Consider the following 24,859-nt stretch of genomic DNA (forward strand, 5'->3'; position numbering starts at 1 on the left):
GATTAGATTATTCCAAACTCAAAATAAATAACCAGTCTCGCCTTACGGTACATTCACACAGTGTTTCAGCAGCAACACTTGACCAAGGGCGTGTCTGAAGTTGGGGCTGACGGGATCATCATAGCAGCGTCAGCCAATGAAATCAGTCCGCAATCGGCTACAGTCTGAGCTGGGATATTTGCATAAAGCGATCTGATTGGCTGACGCTTCCGTTGGTGCTTGAAAAGTTGAGAAATCCTCAACTTCTGCAGCGAGCAATGCCACTGAAGCAGCGCAGATGGACCCACAATTCAGTTTGTCAATGCTTGACGTCACCTATTCAAAGTGAATGGGAAGCGTCAATGCTGACACCCCGTGTGAGTGGGGTGTTACTCCATTAACTTTGTTTTGGAAGAATCCCCCCTGTCCACCCCATCTCTTTACCCGGGGGATCTCTCAAGTACCACCTGATCTCGGACCCCCTCACATGCTCAGTCAATTATCTCCAAGCTCAGGGTTCTCTCTGGACAGAATGCCAAACCTGCTACTATTATCAAGCAATATCTAAGCAATATCTTAGAATCTCTTAATGTTACGTTATGAATTCATGCACTTCTTGATTTAGATATCTGGTCAAGAAACAAGACAAAACCTCTAAATAATAGAGTGATTTTTTCTGAGTGTGATGGCTGAAGAAGAGCAGCATGATTTAGCACAGATCAGCTCCATCAGCGATGCACATGGGGAAAAAACGCTAAGCTTGATTTGTTTTCCAGCCTCTTTTTTGCATATGAATAAACTAAATGAACCGCAGCTGTACAGAGGGAATCAAATGCTATATATATATATATATATATATACTGTATATCTGTTCATATGTTACACAAATATAGATTCTTCCCAATTTCAGAGCGGTGTATTAAAGTCACAGCTGGAGATAAAAGGTTAACAAAAAGAAAAGTATTTCTATATACTGTATATAATGTGTGTGTTTGCAGTGTTGAGCGTGAGGCACGTGTCGATCTTCAGTCTCTTCTTCTTCTGGTGATGTGTGTTTGGCTCATTCACTCTCTGAAAAACACACAGATTGTGTGTGAAAAGAGTCTGAAACTAAAGCCACGCGGCTCTCAGGAGGAAAGACGTGAAAAGAAGAAGATCAGCAGCATTACGTGAAGATCTCCTCGAACCTGCGGACACACAGAACACACACTCACACATTAACGATCAGATAGATTTAACTTATTAGCATGTTTTAGTTTGAAGCTAGCATGAATTAACATGTTGTTAGCATTGTTTCTATTCTGATTTAGCATGTTGTAGTATGAATTAGTAAATTGTTAACATGTTTATTTGATTTAACATGTTTTTCACATGTTTTTAGTATGATGTAGCATGTTTTTAGTGTGAATTAGCATGTTGTAAACATATTTCTAGTATTAATTAGCATGTTGTTACTATGTTGTATGGTATGGTTACTATGATGGTATGAACTAGCACTAGGATTTTTCTAGTATGAGTTGACATGTTGTTAATGCTTTTAGTATGAATTAACATGTTGTTAGCATGATTCCAGTATGAATTAACATGTTGCTAGCATGTTTTAGTATGCATAATCATGTTGTTAACATATTTCTATGATTTACCATGTTCACGTTTCTTGTATAAACTAGCATGTTTTAGACTGAATTAGTTGTTAGCATGTTTTATTATGATTTAGCATGTTGGGGTGTTTCTAGTATGAATTTGCATGCTATTACCATGTTTTGGTATGGATTATCATGTTAATAACATGTTTCTATGATTTAGCATATTGTTAGCATGTTTTTAGTATGACGCATCATGGTGTTAACATGTTTTTAGTATGAATTAGCATTTTGATAGTATGTTTCTAGTATGACATGACATGTTGCTAGCATGCTTCTAGTATGAATGATCATGTTTCTTGTATGACTTAGCATATTGTTAGTATATTTCTAGTATTAATTAGTACAATGTTGTAGCATCTTTCTAAAATGAATTAGCATGTTGACAGCATGTTTCTAGTATAAATTAGCATGTTGCTTGCATCCATGTACATGCTGTTAGCATGTTTCTAGTATGAATTAGTGCAGTGCTTTGGCATGTTTCTAGCATGCATTAACATGATTATTATCATATATCTACTGTGAATTAGTGCAGTGTTTTAGCATGTTTCTAGCATGAATTAACATGTTCATTAGCATATATCTAGTATGAATTAGTGCAGTGTTTTAGCATGTTTCTAGCATAAATTAACATATTAATAACACATAAACAGTATTTATATAATATTTACTAAAACAGATTGAATTGAAAAGCCCTTCAGCTCCAGCACAACAACACAATATAGTCTGCAACTTATTTTACTGTTATTATTATAAATTTTTTAAACAAAAATGTGCTGTGAAAACCGCTCTAAAGCAGTCTGGAAGCACAGAAACGCTGTGGTTTTATTGGTCTGCGTAAATAAAGACGACACTATCTGCCTATTCACAGTGGCCTTGTGTTGAAACTGGCCTTATAAATCAGGCTGAACACACCATTACAGCTGAGAAGAGGACTCAGAGTTTAACACTAGCTGTGCTGACGGATGGAGAAACACACCACAGCGCTTTATTTCAATAACACATGCGTGCACTTCGATAACGCTCATGAAATTCACTCTATTCTGAAAGGCAGTTTCTCCTTCATTGTGTTGGGAGGTGTGATTATGCTGCATTTCTCACACGAAACTATAAATAAGCTTGAATTTAATAAAAAAAGAGAGAATCACAAACTAATAAAAATGTAAGAAACAAATTAAATGAGTTAAATTTCAACTTAAATTTAAAATCAATTAAATAAAAAACAAATAAACAAATAAATAAATAATAATAAAAGAACTAATAATAACAACAATAACAATATAGTAATTACAAAATAAAATAAGTAAATAATTGAAAACATTTTTGAGTAGAGATTTTAAACACAATTGATATGCAAACCAAAACGTGCCTGCTAGTTAACATTTGCATGAAAAGTTGATGTGCGAAGCTGAATAGGATTAATAACTGCTGAAAATATTCCAGCGTTGTGCAGTGGTGATGGTGTTTTATTCCTCACGCAGCGCTGTAAATACGACTGCTTCTGCTCTTATAATGCTGCTTTCCCTCATTTCAACAATACAAGCAGACCTAAAGACTTCAAAGCAGACGGCATGTGATCTGAACATCCATCCATCCATCTATCTATCTATCTATAATCTATCCATCATTCCATCCATCTATCTATAATCCATCCATCCATCCATCCATCCATCTACCTACCTATCTATCATTCCATCCATTCATCCATCCATCCATCTATCATCCATCCATCTATCTATCAATCATCCATCCATCTATCTATCTATCTATCACCCCATCCATCCACCCACCCACCAAACCATCCATCCATCTACCTACGTACCTACCCACCCATTCATTTTCATGGCAAACAGATGCTTGGTTTTAAATTGAAAGTATGCTAATAAGTTCAGCGCTGAATGAATATAATCAGCTTTTTACTCGTTAATCTCTCTGTGCTAATTAAATAATCTCTGCGCTAAAGTTTGCCTTCAGAGCGGAAACACATGGCCTGTTCTGAGGTCAGTTTTGCCAATCAAATGACAGGCCTACTCTTTAACTATAGTTGTGACATTAATTAAGATGAAGTCTATTAGCGGCTCTACTGAAGAGAGGACACATTTGCTTGTACATGTAGATTTCAGTTCTGCAGGATTATAGCTGATCTAATTTGAGTTCTGGTGTTTCTTGCTTCATGCTGAAGACTGAGATTTCATTAAGCAATCAAAATGCAATCACATTATGTTGTGAAGCTTTACAAACCTTGAGAATCACCATTTTGATGAAGGAATTAGTAATTAAATGTGCCTTATTTCAGTTATGGTGATGGGTGATAACCGTCTGGCTGGAATATTCTTCATTATGCACATATTCTCTGTGTTAATTAACATGACTCTGAGGTCAGTAAATCTGTATGTTGAGCTGAACGCACTGATCTGACAGCAGCAGTGTGTTTTCTTATCTCAAGGTGAAGTGCTCAGAGGAGTGCTGTAGAAATGAAAATGCTCATCATCAAATAAACGGATTTGTCCAAGTGAAACACGCTCCATGATTTACATCTTTGCTGATGCTGAATTCAGTTCAAATCAAATCAAATCTTCACCACTCAGTTCAGTTCAATTCAATGCAGTTCAATTAAATCCAGTTTAGTCAAGTTCAATTAAACTAGTTTCAGTTCATTTCAGTTTAGTTTAGATCTGTTCAGTATGATCAGTTTAAATCAGTCCAGTTCAATTCAATTCAGTTTAGATCAGTTGAGTATGATCAGTTCAAATGAGTTCAGCTCAGCTCAGCTCAAATATGTTCAGTCAGTTCAGTTCAATTCAGTTCAGTTCAGTTCAGTCCAGTTTAGATTAGATCAGTTCAGTTCAATTAAAACCAGTTCAGTTCAATTCAATTAGTTTCAGTCCAGTTTAGTTTAGATCAGTTGAGTATGATCAGTTCAAATCAGTCCAGTTCAATTAAAACAAGTTCAGTTCAGTTCAGTTCAATTCATTTAAATTAGTTTCAGTTCAGTTTAGTTTAGTTTAGATCAGTTGAGTATGATAAGATCAAATTAGTTCAGTTCAGTTCAGTTCAGTTCAATTAAATCCAGTTCAGTTTAGTTTAGTTCAGTTAAATTAGTTTCAATTTAGTCCAGTTTAGTTTAGTTTTGATCAGTCAAGTATGATCTGTACAAATCAGTTCAGATTAGTTCAGTCAAATTCAATTCAATTCAGTCAAGTAGAGTTCAGTTTAGTTTAGTTTATATCATATAGTATGATCAGGTCAAACCAGTTCAGTTCAATTCTGTTTAATTTAGTTTAGATTAGTTTAGTTTAGATTAGTTTAGTTTAGTTTAGTTTAGTTTAGTTTAGTTTAGTTTAGTTTACTTTACTTTAGTTCAGTTTAGGTTAGTTTAGTTTAGATTAGATTAGATCAGTAAATCTAGTTCAGTTTAGTTCAATTCAATTAAATTAGCTTCAGTTTAGTTTAGTTTAGTTTAGTTTAGTTTAGTTTAGTTTAGTTTAGATTAGTTTAGTTTAGTTCAGTTTAGTTTAGATTAGAATAGATCAGATCAGTAAATCTAGTTCAGTTTAGTTCAATTAAATTAAATTAGCTTCAGTTTAGTTTAGTTCAGTTTAGTTTAATTAAGTTCAGTTCAGTTCAGATCAATTGAGTATGATCAGTTCAAATCACTTCAGTTCAATTTAATTATTTACAAATGTATGAATGTGGAGATGAATATTACCTAAAATGTAAAAATAAATATCCACTTTAACTTAATTATAGGACAACATTTCAGAGTTTACAGATTAAAGGAACATTTACATAAAAACACAAAAATATTTATTTTAATATACAAAAAGTGTGTGTGTGTGTGTGTGTGTGTGTGTGTGTGTGTGTGTGTGTGTGTTACCTGAGGCTGTGCTGTGCTCCTCTGCTCTGGAGTGTGTGTTTTGTGAGGTAGAGCTGCTGGGACTCCTCTGCTCAGGGTTGTGTGTGTGTTTTCGGGGTTTTGTGTCGGTCAGGTGTAGCGGCGAGCTCTTCTTCATTGCTCTGTTGTTGCGCGTCCACAAACTGCCGTTCACCTTTAGGTACGCCTGCGCTTTATATTCCTTCAGCTCTCCATAGTTTGCGTCCGTGACCCGACACTCGTATAAACCCTCGTCGTTTTTACTCACGCGCGCGATCTGCAGTTTGTGTGAGATGTCGTTTCCTTGCACTTTGACTGTCTGTGGAGAAAAACAGAGAAGAAGAAGAATACTTACCGACTGAATATACAGGGGCTGCATGGTGGCACAGTGGGTAGCACGTTCACCTCACAGCAAGAAGGTCACTGGTTCGAGCCTCCATGGTTTCTGTGTGGAGTTTGCATGTTCTCCCCGTGTTTGCATGGTTTTCTGGGGCTGGGCTGGATACTTTGCTCGAATCCCAACTTCTCTCTATTCCCTGATAAGGGGAATAACACGAGTCGGGGTGTCTTCCCTAAGCTCAGAGCCCTCCCCCCCGGACAGCACGCCAAATACACTTAATTCTAAAACCTCTGTAAGTGTGAACTCGTGAAATGTCAGTTTACAAGACAAGAGTAAATACTGTGTATGTAGTACAGAGAACATACTCACACTTATTTTGGTCCCTTCTTCATCAGGATCAGGATCTGGGATCAGCTCCATCTGCACATACAGAACAATAAGATGAGTTTTGTTTGACGGCTCCTCAAATTATAAATAAAATATGCTCAATGGATGTGTTGGTCCCACTTTATATTAAGTGATTGTACCTGCTAGGTATTACATAGAAATGTAGACAGAGCCCTATAGTGAATTTGATATTTTTAACATTCAATGAAAAGTACCTTAAGTAACGTATTTCAGATTCGCAAACATGTAAACAGCGCCCTCTAGAGGATTTATAATATGTAATGTACAACAAATCGTGCTCAAAGTAAAGCATTTTCAATTTACAAAAATGTAGACAGCGCCCTCTAGTGGATTTGTCATCTGAAACATACAACAAAATGCACCCTGGGTAATGTATTTCATATTCAGAAATGTAGACAGCGCCCTCTACTGGATTTGTAATCAGAAATGTGCAATGAAATGATTTTGTGACATTCTGCAAACATGTAGGATAAGGCACATTATTCCAATAAGATTATAACACACAGTGCTAAAACCATTTCGGTTATCTCGCTCTTATGATTTGGAAGCTTTCAAATGACTCCCAGTTAGTCAAGTGGGTGTTTTGAACGAATCGGCTAATTAACTAGCTTGTTAGAATGCAAAAAAACTCCAATAATTGTGTGTCAAAATGGCAACCTGTTCATTAAGGGCTCAGAAACTCCACATCTGCGCGTCTCTGATTTAACAAACTGAAGCCGGAGCCGCAATGACCTTGAATTGATGCTGGGGAATCTGTGTCTCCATTAAAAGCTCTAAATGTTTCAGAAGTGCTGCTAGATGTTTGTTTAGAGTTGTTTCCATAACCTTAAATAATGTATTTCAGATTCCCAAACATGAAAACAGCACCCTCTAGTGGATTTATCATCTGAAACGCACAAGAAAACATACCCTAAGTAACGTATTTCAGATTCAGACATGCAGACAGCGCCCTCTAGTGGTTCTGTCATCTGAAAAATATAACAAAATGCACCTTGGGTAACGTATTTTAGACAAGCAAAAACACAGACAGCGCCCTCTAGTGGATTTATCATCTGAAATGTGCAACAAAATGATTTTACATCTCAAAAACATGTAGGATGAGACACGTATTTCCAATAAGCCTGTGCTGATTATAACACACAGTGCTAAAACCATTACGGTTAGCTCGCTCTTATGATTTGGAAGCTTTTAAATGACTCCCAGTTAGTCAAGTGGGTGTTTTGAACGAATCGGCTAATTAACTAGCTTGTTAGAATGCAAAAAAAGTCCAATAATTGTGTGTCAAAATGGCAACCTGTTCATTAAGGGCTCAGAAACTCCACATCTGCGCGTCTCTGATTTAACAAACTGAATGACCTTGAATTGATGCTGGGGAATCTGTGGCTCCATTAAAAGCTCTGAATGTTTCAGAAGCGCCGCTAATTGTTTGTTTAGAGGTGTTTTTTCTGAAACTCGACGGTGATTCATTAGAACAGGAACAGATGGCGCTTGGTTTTCGGCTCTTTAAGAATTCTGAAATATTCAAAAAGCACCACATCAAAAAACAATCAGCGCAAAAATCCATCAGGCTGAAGAGGAATAATGCACGGCAAATAATGAAGTGCGTCTGGCCGAGGTCTGAGGCAATCGGGTTTAAATGACGCAATAAGGAGCAGATTAGATTGATGGTAAACATGTTCATCACGCTAACACCAATAATGTCATGTTTGCTCGCAGCTCTCCTGAAGTATTATACGCTCCGGCTTCATCCCAGCTAACCTATTGAGAGAAAATATGCATGAATGAAGAGGCGATCCCACGCCGTTTGAACTCAGATTGAAAGCCGCAGATGCTTAATGCATTGACTTTAGGAGGCATCATTTATTTAGATGGCATTTTGAAGAGGAAGGCCTTTCTGAGAAGCTTCATGTGGACCGCAGAGGCTCCTCCAGCTGACACAGCAAATCAACAACATCCATCTGAAATACTGTGAAAAATAAACTAAAGAAAGGGTACACGAGGACAGAGAGATGCTTTATGCTGGACTATATGCAGCGAGGACTCGACTAGAAAGACTCATATTAATCCTCATGAACAGAGTAGAGAATCTTGTGTATTGAACAGTGCTCGCTGATCATATGAATGAAAGCCACTCAAGTGTGAAAGTCAGCATGAAATCAAACTGGCGGTGTGGTGTCTGATATTGCATTATTTGTTCAGTAACACTTTAATGGCAGGGGTCTGTCATGAAACCTTTATAGTCAAGACATGACATAAATGTGAATGAGATTTTATGCATGCATATGACAACTGTCATTAAGAGTCATTCGCTCAGTTATGTCATTTTAAATGCATTGTTCGTTTATGACAACTCGACATATAGTGGGTACAAAACGTTTTCAGACCCCCTTAATTTTTTCACTCTGTGTTATTTTGCAGCCATTTGCTAAAATCATTTAAGTTAATAGTTTTCCTCATTAATGTATGCCTCATATTGACAGTAAAACACAGAACTGTTGACATTTTTGCAGATTTACTAAAATCAGAAAAGCTGAAATATCACATGGTCTAAGTATTCAAACCCTTCGCTCAGAATTTAGCAGAAGCACCCTTTTGGTCTAATACAGCGTCTTAAGCCTAGTTCACACAACATGGCTTTAAACATTGGCAGATCGCTGTACTGTTCACACTACATGACTTGAGTTTGTGTCTTTTAATCTCTGTGGTGTTCACACTACGTAAATAATACACAAGAGGGAGGTCACACACTACATGATCTGACTAGTCGTTCACCAACAGCTCAGTAAAGCTACCAAACCACAGCCAATGAAATGTTGAGGGAGGAGTCGTCAAAAAAAGCTGAACACTATTGGCTGCTTGTGTACTGATGACATCACTGACAGCGTTTCGAGCGTTCAAGGGAGCATATAAAAACATCGTCAGTCAGCTGATGCGTCAGCGGATCAATCACTCATCTGCAAGGGTCAAGTGGATACATGTGGCTTTAACACTAGTACTGTAACAGGGATGTGACGATGACAACGGAGGAGAGAGACCAAACGCAGGGTTTTATTAACAGCAAGCAACAGTCAATACAGGAGCAAATTCCGCTGTGGTGACCCCTGATTAATAAAGGGACTAAGCTGAAGAAAACTGAATGAATGATCACATTTATCATTAATTACAGCTTCAGTTTTTACATGAAAAAATGTTTTAAATCCCTTAATATTAGTTTAACTTACACAAATATGAATGTTAACACAGAAACATCAAAACTGAAAGAAATATATACTGTATTGTTCAATATTTGTAATACAAGTGACATAAAAATAACACTAAAGATTCTTACATTCATTAGACCCTTACTGTATAATCACGGTTTCTGTCTTGCATAAAATAACAGGACTCTCTTTTCAGACTATGTGTTTTTAATTATGAAAATGTCATCATTTCCTGCCTCGTTGCTTTCTGCTATTATGTATTTGTATTTAATAAATCTTTTAAAATTAATCGGAAATGTTCTGTCAGAGAAAAATCTCTTTAAAATCTCTTCCTCCGCCGCAGCCGCTGTCATGTTCACACACACAGACACCCTCAGCGGATGAAATATTCAGACCATACTGTGTTTAATAGTGTCTTCAAGAGTCGGTATGTTTAGATGTGTGTGTGTGTGTGTGTGTGTGTGTGTGTGTGTGCGTGCGTGCGCGCTCTGAATCTCAGTAGTTTGACTCCTCATCTGTGGTTCTTCATTACAGCACAGCTTCATTCTTCATCCGCTGAAATCGACTTCTTGTAAAATAGGTCTGTGCAATTATTTAGCTTAATATACGGGGCTGGAGGTCCCGACACTAAATGAACGTCAGGAAAGAAGGATCGCTCCATCTATATTAAGATAGAAACATCTCTCTCAGCCGTCCAGAATAATTCACCTCACATATCAGCAGCTGAACTACAGCGCATCAACACTGCCTGCCTGAAACCAGGATACTGAAGAGGGGGTTTGTGTTTAATTATACACACACACACACACACACACACACACACGCACACATACACACACGCCCAAACACACACTTACAAACAGAGAGACAAACACACTCAGACACACACACACACACACACACACAAATACACACAGAGACATACAAAGAGCACAAACACACATGCAAAAAGCCACACACACACACACACACAGACTACTGCATTAATCAGAAACACAGAAACACTACAGTCTACAGAATATACAGTATATGAAGGGACTGCGCACACACACACACGCACACGCACACGCACACGCACACACACACACACACACGCACACACACACACAGATACTAGGTTTCCTCTCCTGTATTCTAGTTAACAGTCACCTGTTGACAAACCCTGACAGGAAACAGTGTGTGTGATGTGTCCTGGAGCCGCAGAGAGACAGAAGAGCGCAGGGTCAGGCTTCAACATCCGCTTATTAGTGCAGGAGAAGAAGAAAACTACACAACACCACAACATCACCGCAGTGTGGAGGAGAAATCACATCATTTCACAAACTCAGGACATTTCCAGTGGCACAGCGAGACCTCCTATTCTTTACTACTGAGTGTTAATACTGACACTCATATACAGCTGAACTCAGAATTATTCCCGTCTTTTTCTTTGTCCAATATTTCCCAGATGATGTTGAACAGATTGAGGAATTTCTCTCAGTATTTCCTCTAATATTTGTTCTTCTGGAGAAAGTCTTATTTGTTTTATTTCAGCTAGAATAAAAGCAGTTTTTAATAGTTTTAAAGCCATTTTAAGGTCAATATTATTAGCCCCCTTCAGCAATATTAGTGTTGGATTGTCTCCAGAACAGACCACTGTTATACAGTGTAGGGCTGGGTATCGGTGTTTATTGACCGAACACAAGTGTGAATATCGAGAAAAAAAAGGTTTGGTATGTAGTTTCAGTATGACGCACTAAAGTTTCATTAAAATGTGGCTGCTGAGTGCGCCTTTAATGCCAATAAGGTTAGGGTGCGAGTCTGTCATTTACAATGGAGGCGCGCGATTTGCGATTTTGTGTGCTAGCAGCGTACACGTGATGCACAAGCATTTTCCAGGTACTCCTAGTTAAAAAACAAATGCCATGATTGAATTATTGCAGAAATTACGAAATATATTCCAAATAAACCATCACAAAATTTACAAATTATTCAATAAATAAACAAAACACATACTTCTACATTAAGCCGTTCAGACACAACCAGCATCAAATGGTTAGAAAGCTGTTTACTACTGTATTTGTTGTTTGTTTCAAATAAAAATATTGTAAAATAATCTTTTACTCAAAATCAAATCCACAAATGGATTATTTAAATGGAAAAATAGTTTATTATTTTTATTAAATGTAATTTAATTAATTTATTCATTTTCTTTTTGGCTTAGTCTCTTTATTAATCTGGGGTCGTCACAGCGGAATGAACCGCCAACTTATCCAGCATGTGTTTTACACAGCGGATGCCCTTCCAGCTGCAACCCAACACTGGGAAACACCCACACACTCTTGCACACACTCACATGCACTACAGCCAATTTAGCTTATTCAGTTCCCCTATAGCGCATGTGTTTGGACTGTGGGGGAAACCCATGCCAACACAGGGAGAACATGCAAACTCCACACAGAAATGCCAACTGATCCAACCGAGGCTTGAGCCACCGACCTTCTTGCTGTGAAATGATCATGCTATCCACTGCGCCACCGCATTGACACCTCAGGGGGCTTTTTCAGTTTATTCATGACGCTCTGCATCTGTATAATGTGATTATTATCAGTATTATTGATTATCTGCAGATTTATATACAAGTGTAGATTTGTCCAGCTGTGGGGTTTTGGAGACGTCTGCATCACCATATGGGTCATCAGAACAGGACGTGTGTTTGGATATAACTCAGTGTTTTGACCACACTTCATTATAATTGATCATTTATTCCTCTGCTGGAGATTAGAACTGAATTTAGAAATAGTTTTGATCAAATCTTTGTGCTTAAACTAAATTTTATATGTGGGCTCATCTGTTTATCCTGTTGTTCAGCTGCTAGAAACTGAAGTCGTTTCTAAACTATACATTTCAGGTGTTGATTAGAACAGAAACTCCCTTTAATATGGAAAATATTCCTTCATGCCGTTGCCTTTAGTTAGAACATGAATTAATCAGCCTTTAGGCTCGATAGTCAGGCTCGCTCCTCTTAGTGTCGTCAATCTGGCAACCTGCATATGCATGTGTTTTGAACCAGGAGTGCAATACCAAGTTCAACCACTGGGTGTCAAACTGACCTACTGCACCTTTAAATGATGACAGATGAGTTACTGAGGGTTTACCTACAGTTCCCGAATGAAGGCTTTCACTCAGCAGAAGCGCAGGGTCTCTGAACACATGAGGCTTTCAGATTCTTGACTCTCTGTCTTTTCTTTTTCACTACTGAGAGCAGCGTAAATCCAGAAGCTCAACCAAACAACAGGCCAAAATCAGACATACTCATGCGGGACGAGCCGTATTTACAGTCTCATAAGAAAACCTCTCTCTTTCTCTGGCTTTCATCCCAAACATCGGTCTCGTCCTCAATCCACAACAGATGACATCCAGACGTCACTCATTCACTAAACTTTGCAAAACTTATTTCATGATTTATTTGTCCTCAGTTCCAGAGTTCTCACTTAGCTGATGGTTGATAATAAGGTATGCTTGGCATGCTGTCCTGGGAGAGAGCCCTGAGCTCAGAAGACCCTCAAGCCAGGGGCTCCCTCCCATTTGATTGGCGAGCAGGGAGTCTGAGCTCGGGTAGATCTGGGGAACCCCCCTGGTTTAGTTAGGGCCTATGGCAGATTATAGGGATTGCTATGGAGAGAGAAACTGCTGACCAAAGCATAGCAGCCTGACTGAGAGCTCATCTATTGTGCCAATTTGTTTTGGTCAATTCACTGATTAGCACTGTGGCCTCACAGCAAGAATGTTGCTGGTACGATTCGTTAGGTCAGTTGGTGTTTCTGTGTGGAGTTTGCATGTTCTCCCCGTGTTGGCGTGGGTTTCCTCCACAGTCCAAACACATGCGCTATAGGGGAATTGATTAACTAAATTGGGAGTGTGTGTGTGTGAGAATGAGTGTGTGTGGGTGTTTCCCAGTACTGGGTTGCAGCTGGTAGGGCATCTACTGTGTAAAACATATGCTGGAATAGTTGGCGGTTCATTCTACGGTGGCGACCCCTGATAAATAAGGGACTAAGCTGAAGGAAAATGAATGAATGAATGAACATACAGCTATTATAAATGAAGGGAGCAGAAAGTCTCAGATGTATTAGGTATGGGTTTGAGTATAATGTTATTAATTTAATGTTGGACTGACTCTATGAAGGTCTGATAATATTTATTCCAAGTTTCAAGGTTTAAGGTTTATTAGTATTAAATTATTGCAGAAATTACATCCACACGTCAACACAAAATACCAAGAAAAAAGCTAAATAAATGAAATTTTAAACCTTCAAAGTATATTCCTAATAAACTATTACAAAATATACACAGCTACACCAATAAATAAACAAAAACACACACTTATACATCAATTTATATACAACCAGCATCAAAATGGTCATAAAGCACTTTACAAATACTATTTGTTGTTTGTTTCAAATAGAAATATTGTAAAATAATGTTTTACTCAAAATCAAATCCACAAATGGTGAAAACAGAATACAGAAAACTCTTTAAATAGTTTATTTATTTTTTAAATCATTCATTAATTTAATTTAATTCATCATTTTCTTTTCGGCTGAGTCCCTTTATTGATCAGGGGTCGCCACAGCAGAATGAACCACCAACTTATACAGCATATGTTTTACACAGCAGATGCCCTTAAAGCCACAACACAACACTGGGAAACACCCATGATCTAGCACACACTGTTATACACTACAGCCAGTTTAGCTTATCCAATTCACCTGTACCGCATGTATTTGGACTGTGGGGGAAACTGGAGCACCCGGAGGAAACCCACGCCAACATGAGGAGAACATGCAAACTCCACACAGAAACACCACCTGACCCAGCCGAGGCTCGAACCAGCAACCTTCTTGCTGTGAGGTGATTGTGCTAACCACTTATATTTTGCTTACTTATGCTGAGAATGACATTAAAACAGAAGATCACAGTACCTGTGTAATCTGTATGTGTTCGTAGGAAATATAAAATTAGATTTAAAATTTGTTATCAATGCTGTTTAATATTTTCTTGATTCCGAATATGCATCTTCTATAAACATTTGCATTACTTAAATATAACATACTATAATAAAATATAAAAGGTTATCTCAAATAAAGAAAACTTTAACTGGCATTTGAGGACAGGCTTTCTCATTTTCATGACATTTTATTAAGTTTTAACTCAAAATATATAAAAATAATAGCAATAACAACACTCTATAACATTCAAACTTATTTAATTTAGTTTTGCTTCTGTTTATTGTGTTAAATCGACAGTCTTTAAATCTGTAAATATTAAAAGTTGTTATGCTGAATAAAACTATGAACATTCATTCATCAGGGGTTGCCACAGCGGAATGAACCACCAACTATTCCAGCATATGTTTTACACAGCGGATGTCATTTAGCTCAACCCAGTACTGGGAAACACCCATACAACAATCATTCACACACACACATTCATACACTACAGCCAATTTAGTTGATCAATTCCCCTATAGCGCATGTGTTTGGACTGTGGGGGGAAACCGGAGCACCCGGAGGAAACCCATGCCAATATGGGGAGAACATGCAAACTCCACACAGAAACGACAACTGGCCCAGATGGGACTCCAACTAGCGACCTTCTTGCTGTGAGGCCACAGTGCTAACCACTGAGCCACTGTGTCACCCCTAAAACTATAAACTATCATGCAGTAATGAATGCAATGACCCAATCTATTTATGACACTCGATTACTGTGATATCAGCGAAGTACTTAAGATGAAATCAATCAAGATTCATTTCACCTGTGAGCATAATATCCTTTTATTAAAGCATCGATTGCTAATCAAGCTGTAATTATGCAGGAAATAGCATTTAATTGTGCATATTTATGTAAAACGCAAGCTGTGAGCCTTAGAAAGTCCAGAAGAGTCCCTCCAGCCCCACTGAAAGCTCTTAAACACAATGCTTGATTGAAAAAGAAGTAAAACGACTCATAAATAATACATCAAGTGACTCAAATCATATCATTTGAACATCAAGGGAGCTGTAATGATAATGTCACGAGTGCTGACTCTAGATCAGACTCTTACCAGTCAGATAATGTTATCATCCTAACGCAACACTGCGCAGGATAAGGAAGTCATTTAATTATAATAAATAAAAACATCAAAGCAGAGGTGAGATTCAGGTCTTATCATTATATTTAATAGCACTCAACCTGCAGGTGAACATAAGTGAAGCTCCACAATCAGTCCTCATTCATCATTTACTGCTGCATCGGGATATAAAAAAGGCCCTTCATGGATTGTAATGTGGAGATCAGATTTAGTTTTAATTCCTGCCCTGATTTACGGCTCCAGCCTTGCAGTTCGGCGCTCGCTTGCCAGATTTTAGATTAATAATTACTCAATATATGTATAGCAGAACATAAACTATAAGATGCTATGGATACTGTATGATTTGGGATATTTAATGATTATCAAGGTGGCTCAGTGGTTAGCACTGTGGCTTCAAAGCAAGAAGGTTGCTGGTTTGAGTCCCGGCTGGGTCAGTTGGCGTTTCTGTGTGGAGTTTGCATGTTCTCCTCATGTTGGCATGGGTTTTCTCCAGGTGCTCCTATTCCAGTTTTATGCAGCGGCTGCCCTTCCAGCTGCAACCCAGAACTGGGAAACACCCATACACACACACTTATACACTACGGCCAATCTAGTTGATCAATTCCCCTATAGTGCATGTGTTTGGACTGTGGGGGAAACCGGAGCACCTGGAGGAAACCCACACCAACATGGGGAGAACATGCAAACTCCACACAGAAACACACACTGACCCAGCTGGGACTCGAACCAGCGACCTTCTTGCTGTGAGGCCATAGTACTAACCACTAAGCCACCGTGACGCCCCCAAATTCCAACAGTGAAATCTTATTGGCAGCTGATGATTATGAAAGTACAGCACTTGTTTTGAAGTCTGAACATTCAAAGTACCACGGTAAACAACATAAAGAGCGTGTCACTGAATGAATGTGCGAATATATAACCAACCTTTACCTTAATTTATTTATCTCATATCTGGTAAGCAAACACAGACCTGGAAATTCACCAGAAACATGCCAACCAACAAATCCACACGGAGTTCCCTGTCAGACAGATAGATATGTCTTTCCAGAGCTTCACCTTCAGTCCTGACTTCCATTAGCCTTTAGAAAAGTCATTAACCCAGACGCTCACACACATTTGCAGACTGATGTTGAATGACTGAATGGTGTGTTCAGTGTTCAGCTCAGCTCTTCAGTCAAGCAGAATGGCTTAACATCTCAACACTCAACACATTTCATTAAACACAAGGAAGCATTTAGCATGAATCGTTTAGCACTTATGAGTATTGAGCTAAAGTTGGTTTTATATTGGCACATTCAGACTTTCTCCTTATTAATATCACTTCAGAAAAGTATTCTTTACAAATTCTGAGTAGTGAAATCAAATCAGCAGCCGATGACTATCAAAATACAGCATTGTTTAGTCAATTAAATAGTGCCGATGTTGTTTTGAAGTCATTCATACATGCGATTTCAGAGCCAATATTCAATGTACCAAGGTAAACAATATAGATATAGTGTACAAGGTGGTCAAAAATGAACGAATGTGCAAATATAAACTCAACTTTACCTCAATGTTATCAATGCAATATGAAAAGGACAATTCATCAGCACATCACACACTCTTAAAGAACTAGTTCATTCATTCATTCATTCTCCTTCGGCTTAGTCCCAGCGTTTACAGCGGAATGAACCGCCAACTATTCCAGCATATGTTTTACGCAGTGAACGCCCTTCCAGCTGTAACCCAGTATTGGGAAACACCCATACACACTCACACACACACACACACTCATACACAACGGCCAATTTAGCTCATCAATTCCCCTATAGCGCATGTGTTTGGACTGTGGATGAAACCAGAGCACCCGGAGGAAACCCACACCAACACGGGGAGAACATGCAAACTCCACACAGAAACACCAACTGACTTGGCCAAGAATAGAACCAGCGACCTTCTTGCTGTGAGGCCACAGTGCTAAACACTGAGCCACCGTGTCACCAGAACTATTTCAACCAAAAATAAAAAGTATCCCATGGTTTACTCACCCTGAAGGCATCCTAGTGTCAGTTTAGTCCAATTGGAGTGGTTAAAAAGAAATATACAGGCTTCTTCAATAGCAATGCTTGCCTGAGTTTTCCGTCCATAATTAAAAGAAGTGCCTCATGCAGGTCTGGGGTAATTAAAAGTCTCCTTTAGTTAATCCTTGCGTGTTTGTAAGATCCTTCTGAAGAAAACATTTGCATGCAAACATGTGTTTTCTTCTTCTCCTATGTCAAGCGAACTTGTCGTTGCTTCAGCACCATCAGCAGGACAGGAGTGTGTTTCGTTCTGATAAAACGCTCTGATATATTTTTTACATTTCTCAGATTAGACTTGACTGAAAACATGAAGTCAAGTACACATACGATGCCTTGAAGGCAAGTAAACAATGAATAAGTGAGTCCAACCCGGTACTACTAATGTACCTTATAAAGTGGCCAGTGATTGTACAGTTTCTGACCAAACACACAGCGCCTACTACTGACTCACATACTCACATCTGTAACACACAGCTTTTGCAAACTCTCACTAGCTATGTTTCCACACAACGATCCATAAAATATTTATGAATAAGGCAGCGTTTCCATTCAATGAGAAACAAAAGAGAAGAAGATGGTCACTTTGTGATAAACTGGCATCAAATATTGATCAGAGAAGTGTATTGTGATGCATTGGGATTAACCACCGTGGTGTTTTTTCTTCTCTAATAAATGAGCTGCGCCTCAGAAGTGGAAATGCAATGAACATGAACGCGGTGGCTTTTGGAGGCATGAGACGGGAGCGCAGACAGATGCTCAAGACAGTTCTGGAGGGAATAATAATAGAAGAAGAAGAATACTGAAGCTCTGTGATGACGGACTGACGGAGAGCTGAGGCCTTTTACAATCAGCACAACAACATTTCACATCTGCAACACTGGAGAGCTGGAAACATGGAGAGCTGAACACCAACATTAATGACTCAAAGACCCTCACACACACATTTATATGTGAGCATCATCTGCTAAAAACTAAATTACAGCATGCAGACTGTAGAGTCTTGAGTTTCTTCAGTAAATCATACTTTAATTAATGAAGTGTGTGCACACGTCTTTTATTCTGAAATGTGCATGATGACATGTGGATGGAAACATCGCTATTGTCATGAATCTTTTCACTGTGGAAAATGTTTCTTTATTTTTAGTTCACTCCAGTCACAGATGTACCCTGAGCCTGTCACGTATCTCTCACCATCTTTAACTTGTTGTCCTGCATTAAAATGACTGATGAAGTGATGAATCCTGCAGTGTTCAGTACAGTTACCTAATACAATCTGTGCTGAATGTGAATAAAACATCACTGCATCAAACAGTCGGCCTAAAATTAGTTTCCAAAGATGCTTCAGTCTATTTTTGGTCAGTGCTGAAGACATCAGCGAGAAGATAAAAAGCCTGAAACTTTATTCAAGTTCTTCTGGGACGAGCTGTTACATCAAATACACATGGAGCTCGGTGGAGGAGCAGCTGCTTCATTCATATCAATGAGTATTTCCCTTCTTTCATCATCAGCAGCAGCTCTATTTGAAGTGTGATTACGCTGCACCCTTAAAAATAAAAAGTTCTATATTGGGATCGATCCAAAGAACATTCATTCATTCATTCATTTTCTTTTCGGTTTAGTCCCTTTATTAATCCAGGATCACCACAGCGGAATGAACTGCCAACTTATACAGCATATGTTTTACACAGCGGATGTCCTTCCAGCTGCAACCCACCACTGGAAAACACCCACACACACTCAATCACACACATCACAAGCCAATTTAGCTTACCCAATTCCCCTATAGCGCATGTGTTTGGACTGTGGGGGAAACTGGAGCACCCGGAAAACACCCACGCCAACACAGAGAGACTCAAACCATCGACTTTCTTGCTGTGAAGCGATTGTGCTACCCACTGCGTCACCCCCCCCCCCCCCCCCAAGGAACATCCAAAGAATATTTTTAACATTGTAGGTAATAAAAAATAAAGGTTATTTATTGGTATTAATGTTTCCTTGAAGGATCTCTAACATTTTAAAAGTTTTTTTTTTTGCTTATTCGGAAAAAAAAATGTAAAATTTGGTCAAAATTATTTACTTGCCTGTAAAGTTTTTTATATAAAACCAAAATATTTACATATACACTCATCTGTGCTCTATTGGATAGAGCTCTGGTGACTGTAGAGGCCATTTCAATGCAGTGAACTCATTGACATGTTCAAGAAACCAGTCTGAGATGATTGGCGCTTTATGACATGGTGCGTTGACATGGTCAGCAGTTTTGGTGAGCCTGTGTGAATTGTAGCCTCAGTTTCCTGTTCTTAGCTGACAGGAGCGGCACCCGGTGTGGTCTTCTGCTGCTGTAGCCCATCCGCCTCAAGGTTGGACGTGTTGTGTGTTCAGAGATGCTCTTCTGCAGACCTCGCTTGTAACGAGTGCTTATTTGAGTTACTGTTGCCTTTCTATCAGCTGGAACCAGTCTGGCCATTCTCCTCTGACCTCTGGCATCAACAAGGCATTTGCGCCCACAGAACTGCCGCTCACTGGATATTTCCTCTTTGTCGGACCATTCTCTGTAAACCCTAAAGATGGCTGTGCGTGAAAATCCCAGAAGATCAGCAGTTTCTGAAATACTCAGAGCAGCCCGTCTGGCAGCAACAACCATGCCACATTCAGAGTCACTTAAATCCCCTTTCTTCTCCATTCTGATGCTCGCTTTGAACTGCAGCAGATCATCTTGACCATGTCTACATGCCGAAATGCATTGAGTTGCTGCCATGTGATTGGCTGATTAGAAATTTGCACTAACAAGCAGTTGGACAGGTGAACCTAATAAAGTGGCCGGCGAGTGTACACTCCTGCCCTCATTCACACTTGTGATTATGAGTTTACACTGAGCCCAGATCAGCAGCACTTTTGAAAACTGATTCTTAAGATGTTTGTGTGCTTCTGCGCATCCCTGTTTGTGGAATAAGCAATGTGTACACATGTTATGGACCCACCTGTAGGCCCATATCACTAAAGTAACATATGGAAACAGCTAGTGAGAGTGTGTATGATGAATATTTACCGTAATGACTTTTGTGATCAGAATTCTATTTGATCAGGACTGAATCTCTACGTCTTCTCTGATGCTCAGATCTGTAGTTTTGTGTCTCTGATGAAAGCCGACGCTGATCTCCAACAGGTTGAGGATTTGCAGGATTTGTAGTGCTCCAGGATTGATATTAGAGGTAAGTCAGACCCATATGCTGAATAAATCATTCTCCGATGTTTAATTAAAGTCCTGCGGGAGATAAATTAGCCCGACTCGCTTTAATAAAGTTTTGATGAATACCTGTGTTGGAGAAAGTTCACACCTCGTGAAGAGATCTGTTTTATAATAAATGACTGTAAGGATGATGAGCTGGAATTATCAAGACCAAGTACTTTAACACCACATAACAGAAAGACGTGATGGAGAATTAGCTGTGGGACTCAAGAAAGCAAATGGAGAGAAATATTTCACCATGTCTGTCTAATTGATGGACACGACTACATGAAGCTTCAAAACCTTGTGGAATTATTTGCTCTAATGTAGTGATCTGAGCACATATTAAAAGTCCAAAGTCGAGAGATTTCAGATGATTTCAAATCAATATCTATATGGTTTTTACCTGATCTCAGGTTCCATACTAGTAACTAGTGATGAACACTGTTTAACTCTGTACAGCTGCAATTCTCAGTCATGGCATTTGCTACAAGGGTGCAAATTACAGGGGGATTTGGGGGGGCTGAACACCTAGTTGGGGCAGCACAGTGTCATAGTGGTTTACACTGTGGCCTCACAGCAAGAAAGTCACTGGTTCAAGTCTTGGCTGGCGTTTATATGTGGAGTTTGCATGTTCTCCTCGTGTTGGTGTGGGTTTCCTCCGGGTGCTCCGGTTTCCCCCCCAGTCCAAACACATGCGCTATAGCGGAATTGATGGACTAAACTGGCCGTAGTGTATGAGTGTGTGTGTGTGAATGCAAGAGTGTATGGTTGTTTCCCAGTACTGGGTTGCAGCTGGAAGGGCATCCACTGCGTAAAACATGTGCTGGAATAGTTGGCGGTTCATACCACTGTGGCGAACCCTGATGAGTAAAGGGAATAAGCCGAAGGAAATTGAATGAATGAATCAGAGCAAACTATTTCTCGCTAGACCTCCTAACCCCATATATCTCGTTTAATGTTCTCCAGGCGGGGCGTTAATTAAAATGAAAACAAACCTTATTACATCACTGTTTCATTTATCAATTCAATTAAATCACAACAAATAAAAACTAAATAAAAACAGAACTCTGCTTCTACCACATTACAGACAGCCTCCTTAATACACCACTGCTGTTGAAACAGGACACACACACACACACACACACACACATCTGTTGATCTGTGTGAGATGTTCAATATGTGCGGCTGAACTCTCCGTCAGTATTGTGTGTTTTCTGGCTCTTCTTATCTCATTTGTTGTGGAACTGGAATTCGATTCTCAGATTACCAGAATCGCACCTCAGCAGGAAATTACTAATGGATTTTGACTGGAATCCCAGAACGGCCGTGTTTGATTTCGCTGAAGGATTACATGGAGCCAGTGTATTGGAAGTATTGAATGGCATCTGAACTTCTGGAGAAAGAAAGATTTCACTCCTTTATTTCTCTACGGCTCTTTCAGCGGCCCGTGTTATTGATATTGCTCAAAGCATCACCTTAAACCCCAAACACAAGGAGGAAATTAATTCAGACAATCGCTAACACACCTTTCACACATTGCTGCAGATCACTGCAATCACATGTGCTGTGCGTTTTGGATCTTTTCTACTTTGTACTATTTATACACTGAGCATGAATGAGTTATTATTTTGATCAATTGATTAGTAAATATTGACAATATATTTCAATATACTAAAATGTTTTAGGATTAATGCAGAGGTGCATGATCTCACAGTGTGAACTATCAAAGACACAATCTGAGAGAATCACTGATGAGCCCCCGACGCCCGTCAGATATTTGGCATGCTGATATCTGGAGCTGTTGCCGTGTGAAATGTGTTCAGATTGAAAATAACATCGGCGATTACCTACAGCCAATGAGAGAGCAGCATCCACTAGTGTGGGCAGGGCAGGCGCGTCCATAGAGGCGACCTAGGCGGCCTCCTAGGGCGGCAGAATAATGAGGGCGGCGTCCGCAATACATGCACTCACTTATATCCACGATCGCCGCCCCCCCGGTCTTCACATCATGAAGTGGTCATTTCCATTTGCACTTTCGGGTTCAGGGCGGTGTGATCGTTGCATGCCTAGAGTGCCAGTTCAGCTTGCTGCAGGCCAGCGGGAGGTTGGAGGAGCTTCTTTTGGGTCTATTAGGACCCATGAAATGGAGGAAAAACTAGTGTATATATGGCAGGAGCACCCGTGTCTATTTGACGCGTCATATAAGCAATATCACAACCAGGTCGATAAAGAAATAAGTTGAGGAGAAATTGCTAAGTCCCTAAAAACAAGCACACTTCCTACCCCATTAAAGGCTACTTTCTCATTATGAGGTTAATAACAAAAGATGTACGACGTGACCTCGCATTGTTTCAATCTCGCGTGTTTTTGATTGTGAGATGTCACATTTGGTTAGCATCAACTCCCCTATAGCACATGTGTTTGGACTGTGGGGGAGAACATTCAAACTTCACACAGAAACACCAACTGACCACTGAGCCACCATGACGCCTTAGAGCAGGGATCACCAAACTTGTTCCTGGAGGGCCGATGTCCTGCAGATTTTAGCTCTATTCCTAATCAAACACACCTGAACAAGCTAATCAAGGTCTAACTAGGTATACTTGAAACACCCAGGCAGGTGTGTTGAGGCAAGTTGGAGCTAAACCCTGCAGGTCACTGGACCTCCAGGAACGAGAATGATGACCCCTGCCCTAGAGTTTATCAGTGTTTCAATAAAAAACCCAAAAACACTTCTCTAGCTGTTCTCCATGTAATTCAGTTGAGTTTGTCCATATTGGTCATTTAACCCAATTTTGACATAGCATTAGGTTAATATAACCCATCACTTATAAAGTGTTATCAGAGTGTGATTTGTAGAGCTGAGCAACGTTTTATTAAACAAACAAACAAATAAACCATTTCTCTAGTTTGTTTATATTGGTCATTTGACTCATTCATTGACCCAACATTGGGTTAATACAACCCATCATTTTGAAAGTGTTATCAGTGTTATTTTGGGAGTTTATCAGTGTTTCATTTCACAAAAAAGTAAACATGTCTCTAGCTGATCTCCATATGTTGAGTTGACTTTGTCCATATTGGTCTTATCGCGCAATTTTGACCCAACATTGGGTTAATACAGTACAATACATATTAAAAATAAATACTATCAGTGTTGTTTTTAGAGTTGATCAGAGTTTCATTAAAAAAGAATATATTTGAGTTTGTCTATCAAAGTTGAGTTTGTTTATATTGGTTTTTTGACTCAATTTTGACCCAGCATTGGGTTAATACAACCCATCATTTTAAAAGTGTTAACAGTATTATTTTTAGAGCTTATCATTCATTCATTCATTTGGCTTAGTCCCTTTATTCATCAGGGGTATAACACCACCAACTGTTCCGGCATATGTTTTACACAGCAGATGTGCTTCCAGCCGCAATCCAGTACTGGGAAACACCCATACACACTCATTCACACTCATACACTATGGCCAATTTAGTTGATCAATTCCCCTATAGCTCATGTGTTTGGACTGTGGGGGAAACCGGAGCACCTGGGGGAAACCCACACCAACACGGGGAGAACATGCAAACTCCACACAGAAACACCAACTGACCCAGCGGGACTCAAACCAGTGACCTTCTTGCTGTGAAGTGACAGCACTACCTTCTGCGCCACTGTGTCGCCATCAGTGTTTCAATTAAAAAAAAAAAAAAAACATTCTCTAGCTATTCTCCATGTAATTGAGTTGAGTTTGTTCAAATTTGGTCATTTCAGCCAATTTTGACCCAGCATTGGGTCAATATAATGCATAATTTTGAGAGTGTTATCAGAGTGTTATTTTGAGAGTTAGATTAAAGCATGTCTGTCCGCAGCCTCATCATCATCAGTGTGTTCAGAGCATGTGCAGCTTCAGCACCAGATCAAATGCCACTCTTTGACTAATTAAAGCCCCTAGTGTCTTCAAAGGGAACCACTGCGGTTTTGATCCCTTAAATTGAATTGGACGGAGCTGCTGGCGA

General features: G+C 39.3%; 1 protein-coding gene across 1 annotated transcript in view; it reads right to left on the bottom strand.

Moving 5' to 3' along the window:
• Positions 1–829: 829 nt before the first annotated feature.
• vstm2a (V-set and transmembrane domain containing 2A) overlaps positions 830–24,859 on the bottom strand; it is a 39,681-nt gene continuing 15,651 nt past the window's right edge. Inside the window, exons 3-5 of the mRNA XM_056450970.1 lie at positions 6,206–6,256; positions 5,500–5,815; positions 830–1,166 (exon numbers count right to left, since the gene is read on the bottom strand). Coding sequence (XP_056306945.1) covers positions 1,090–1,166; positions 5,500–5,815; positions 6,206–6,256 — 444 coding nt within the window. The 3' untranslated portion in view covers positions 830–1,089. The remainder of the gene's footprint in view (positions 1,167–5,499; positions 5,816–6,205; positions 6,257–24,859) is intronic.

The sequence above is a fragment of the Danio aesculapii genome, chromosome 24 (genome assembly GCF_903798145.1).
Source record: "Danio aesculapii chromosome 24, fDanAes4.1, whole genome shotgun sequence".
In the NCBI taxonomy this organism is placed as follows: domain Eukaryota; kingdom Metazoa; phylum Chordata; class Actinopteri; order Cypriniformes; family Danionidae; genus Danio; species Danio aesculapii.